Source organism: Macaca fascicularis, chromosome 1, assembly GCF_037993035.2.
Source record: "Macaca fascicularis isolate 582-1 chromosome 1, T2T-MFA8v1.1".
NCBI lineage: Eukaryota > Metazoa > Chordata > Mammalia > Primates > Cercopithecidae > Macaca > Macaca fascicularis.
The window spans coordinates 83291007-83296141 of NC_088375.1; the positions used below are offsets into that span (position 1 = coordinate 83291007).

A 5135-nucleotide genomic window follows, 5' to 3' on the forward strand; every position below is an offset into this window, starting at 1 on the left:
TCTTTACCTGCATTATTTAATCCTCACAAATTATCCTCATTCTGTAGGTCAGGAAACTAAGGTTCCAAGAGGCAGATCGTAAGCTTTGAACCCAAGTCTAGCTGACTCTACACCCATAGCCTAACCTCTTCCTACATAACCCATTAGACATGAAAAGGCTACAAGAGGCAGATGTGCACCAGGGCCTTTACTTATGACTCACAGGGGGAGTGCAGGAGTATGGACTGCCCGCCTAACTTTACTTTTTGCCTCTATCCATCTAATCAGATGTTCTCAGTTATCTCTGCTTTATACAAAGAACCAGCTTCCACTGAGTTGAAGTAAGATTACTTTCATTTATTCTGAGTGGCTCTTTGAAGAGTTAAATCACTCCAAAAGGGGCTGTTTACAAATTACCTACAGTTTAGGTTTTTCAGAGGAAAAACCCATGTAAGCTATGACCAAGTTACGCCAAGTATAAATGGAAGTGACGTTGTCAAATGCGTTAGATTAACTTCTTCCAAGATGGTTAGGAAAGGACAACACTAGAACAAATGCAGCACAGGAAAATCTGCATTTATATAAGTTAAGGGGAAGAGAAGTAAAAATCATTATACAAAGCAATTCCCAGTAAAATTCTTTTTTTTTTTTCTTTGAGATGGAGTCTCACTCTGTCGCCCAGGCTGGACTGCAGTGGCGTGATCTCAGCTCACTGCAACCTCCACCTCCCGCGTTCATGCCATTCTCCTGCTTCAGCCTCCCGAGTAGCTGGGACTACAGGTGCCCACCACCACGCCTGGCCAATTTTTTGTATTTTTAGTAGAGACGGTGTTTCACCGTGTTAGCCAGGATGGTCGCAATCTCCTGACCTCGTGATCTGCCCGCCTCAGCCTTCCAAAGTGCTGGGATTACAGGCATGAGCCACCGCGCCCAGCCAAAATTCTTTTATAGAATAAGCCAAAATAGGAAGTGCTTAATATGAGTTCAGCTTGCACCTCCAGGTAGTCACATTCCAGAGTGGACAACACAGAAGGCGTCACCAGGCACAGCACAGGCTCTTCCACACTGCCGCCCCTGTGTCAACAAGCTGGCCCAGGCTGCATCAAGGGGGAGCTCAGGACAGCGGTGCCCACCCCTTCTCTTCAGAGACCTGCCCCATCAGAGAAGATGGCAGAGCCCTCCAGGGTGGCCAGGTACTTGGCCGCCAGCTCCTCCAGGCTGGGCATCCCTCCAGCACACCTGTAGGAGAGCATGTGGCTTCACAGGCCCACCTTAGGCACACCTGGAGTCACCTGGAATTGGAGCTGCAGGCAACTAAATTTTCTACTTCACAGACCTCATCAGAAACTCATTTTACTTAACCCTTTATCATTAAAATGTAATCATCTATTTAACCTGTATCATTCAAAAATATATGGAACCTGGCCAGGCGTGGTGGCTCACACCTGTAATCCCAGCACTTTGGGAGGCCAAGGGGGACGGATCACTTGAGGTCAGGAGTTCGAGACCAGCCTGGCCAACATGGCGAAACCCATCTCTACTAAAAATACAAAAAATTAGGTGGGTTTGGTGGTGTGCTCCTGTAATCCCAGCTACTCGGGAGGCTGAGGAGAACCACCAAAACCAGGGAGGCGGAGGTTGCAGTGAGCCAAGATCGCACCATTGCACTCCCGCCTGGGTAACAGAGCGAGACTCCGTATCAAAAAAAAAAAAAAAAAAAAAAAACCCTCTTCTACCTTTTTTACATTTCTAGAGCCTTGACAGTAGTTGTGGCCACTATGGTAAAGGTAAGTGACGTTTGAACACAGTGTACTCTGTCACCTTTTGTAACTGTTCTTGCTCTCTCCTAAAAAGCTAGGCTACACAATTACAGTTGTAGAAATTTGCATCTTTATTGTGTTTGAAGGTATTTGTCTTCATGCTGAGGAAGAGCGTCATGGAAAAAATACATATATTTCAGTTCAGGATGATTATATAGATACACCTAAGCCTGTAACGTTTTTAAAGCACTCAGAATAGGAAAAAAAAAATGAAGCATTCACCTTAGAACTTGGGGCAACATGCCTTAGGCAGGACGATCCCCTCTGGATGCATCGGCTCAGTTCCGGACGGAGCCTCTGGTTGGTCGCTGCTTCTCCTGGGGACCCCTGACCCCACCTCTCTTCCGTCTTAGGGCTTGGATTCCTCTCCCACTGGAGTTTACATTTTTGGTTTATTCATCGAGGGGGCAAGATGGAATCGCGAACAAAAGATACTGGAAGACTCGCTGCCTCTGGAGATGTGCTGTGATTTTCCCGACATACACTTTTTGCCAACAAAGGTAACCACCCTGCTATTATCCTGAAATCCTAAACCTCTGGGCATTCCTTCGGTAATATACAAACTACTCTTATTCCCATTCCCTACAATTTCACAAGGGAGATGTGATAATATACTCAGACAACAAAGATTTTAAATCCCCCAAAATGTTACTAAAATCTAAAGTAGATGCTATACTTACATCCCATGTTCTCAATAATATGTACTATAAAGTCATAATACTCTTTAAATTCTCCAGGTATAATTTCCACAGGCTGTTACATTAACCATTTAACCTTAAATGTATCTAATTCATAACAAATCCCCCAAGCCTATAGCATACAAAAATGTGAGCTACTGATTCACTTGAACTACTCAATTTGACTACTGGATTTTTTTTTTTTTTTTAAGATTTCTACCGAAACACCAAATGCTTCCAACCAGACAGATTCAGAATGCTATACTTTTGAATGCCCAGTTTACCAGACACCTGAGAGGTCAAGAATTTTAGCAACTACTGGTTTACCAATAAACTTTTTAACATCAGTGTATTTATCAACGAAGAAACCTCCTAGTCACTGGATCACAATGCGGGTTGCATTGCTTTGTGAGAAGAATGAAAAATAAATGTCCATACCAAACCATTTTAATTTTTGACTCTAACCAGACTTACATGTTTCAAGACATTCACGTGTAGTCAACACCCTTTATAAAGTATTTGTGTGTTTAGCCAGACTGAACAGGTGCAGTCTTTATTTCATTTGTACATGAAAACTTCAACCCAGAGGGGAATCTTGCAGCTGCGTTTTATCCTAAGTACCTAAGACCTGACCGTGCAATGTCCCTGTGGTTGGGCTCTAGTACAGGTCAGCACAACCCGCAATACAGCAAATTTGACTCTCCTAACAGTAAAAAGCACGGCACCTGACAGGATATCAGGGCATGCCTTTATTAACTTTTTGGTAAAAATGATTTATAAAATTATATACAATAAAATAAATACACACATGTAGAATAGATCTTTGGAATGCTTCCCCTGGCTTCTCTAAGTAAACACAGAATACTCCACTGCTGACCTAGCTGCAGACTTCTGAAACTAAAGAGAAGGGCCTTCTTCTTTAAAGAAATGCAGTCTGGGCCAGGCATGGTGACTCACGCCTGTAATCCCAGCACTTTGGGAGGCCAAGGCGGGTGGATCACCTGAGGTCAGTACTTCGAAACCAGCCTACACCACCACGACGAAACCCATCTCTACTAAAGATACACAAATTGGCCGGACGTGGTGGTGCAGGTCTGCAATCCCAGCTCAGGAGGCTGAGGCATGAGAATCACTTGAGCCTGGGAGGCAGAGGTTGCTGTGAGCTGAGACTGTGCACTCCAGCCTAGGTGACAGAGCAAGACTCTTGTCTCAAAGAAAAAATGAAAAAAAAATTGCAGTCTGGCTGGGTACAGTGGCTCGTGTCTGTAATCCCAGCACTTTGGGAGGCCAAGGCAAGATGATCACTTAAGGCCAGGAATTCAAGACCAGCCTTGACAACATAATGAGACCCTCTTTACAAAAACTGTTTAAAAAATTAGCCAGGCATGATGAGGCACCTTTAGTCCCAGCTACTCAGAGTCTGAGGTAGGAGGATGGCTTGAGCCCAGGAGGTTGAGGCTGCATTGAGCTATGATCATGCCACTGTACTCCAGCCTGGGAAACAGAGCCAGACCCCACCTCTTTTAAAAAAAAAAAAAAAAAAAAGTGCAATATGGTTCTGACTTCACTAGACCTCTTTGCCTACTAAAAGCCAAATCCTGAGAATTTGGTAAGTTCAATGTTTCTATAGGAAGAATGTTACTCTACTAATAATGGCTATCATAACTGAGCACTATGTTGAGCACTAATAATTCCTGTACCATCCTCAGGCCCCTCTATACTATGTGGACGTATCAGCCAGATTTTATACATGAGGAAACCAGTGCTCAGAGATTAATTGCCCACACACACATTGCTAAGAGGGAGCAGAACTAGCATTTGAAGCCACATCTCACTGTCACTTTATCATGGCAATGGTCCATGGGCAGAAAGCATAACCCACATGTACACAAATGAAGATCCTTCTCTCCATAGTAAGGGGGGTAGAAAAGGTGGGACTTGTCCCCAGCACTAGACTCTTTAACAGCCATGAACAAAACATGTATTTAATTGTGTCCAGGAAACTGTACCATCTACCTTTAAGTAAATTGCACCTAGAAACACTCCACCTTGTATCTTTTGTTAATATCCTGTACTTCATCATTTGCTCCAAACAGTGCAAAACTAAAGACCAAAATATATATCATATGCTTGGTATTGGTGCATATTCTGACATACCTACATTTTGCAATGTAATGTGGCAATGTAATGTCCCAGCAGGAAGAACTGAGACACGAAGCTGTCTGATCTCATCTCACAATTCAGGATTAGAGTCAACTGGAAATCCAAACGAGCACTAAAGCATGGTCAGCAGGCATAGTACATGTGTGTGTCTCTCACACATGTACTGTCTTTCAGATGCACAGATGCTTCTGTGATTCATACAAATGCATTCGAAAGTATGACTGAATCTACAATAGTTTTAGCATTTCTGTATTTTCTCAAACAGCAAATACTAAATACATGACCATTTTCTGGGAGTTAGGACTCCCAACTAACCCCTTTGAGTTCCAACATTCTGAGTCTTAAAATAAACAGCAGTTGGCCAGGCTCCCAAACAGATGATCGTAGGAAAACAGGAGGCTGGGTGGGGGTGGGAATCTAAGGGCTCCTATCTTGGTCCCAAAAATCCCAGAGTTTCAAGCAAGAAGGGGGGGGGGGTGAAAAAAAGGCTCCAAAG

General features: G+C 43.6%; 1 protein-coding gene across 1 annotated transcript in view; it reads left to right on the plus strand.

Moving 5' to 3' along the window:
* DNAH14 (dynein axonemal heavy chain 14) overlaps window positions 1–3009 on the plus strand; it is a 526180-nt gene extending 523171 nt beyond the window's left edge. Inside the window, exons 85-86 of the mRNA XM_045397720.2 lie at window positions 2153–2299; window positions 2689–3009. Of these exons, the coding sequence (XP_045253655.2) occupies window positions 2153–2299; window positions 2689–2904 (363 nt within the window). The 3' untranslated portion in view covers window positions 2905–3009. The remainder of the gene's footprint in view (window positions 1–2152; window positions 2300–2688) is intronic.
* Window positions 3010–5135: the final 2126 nt, after the last annotated feature.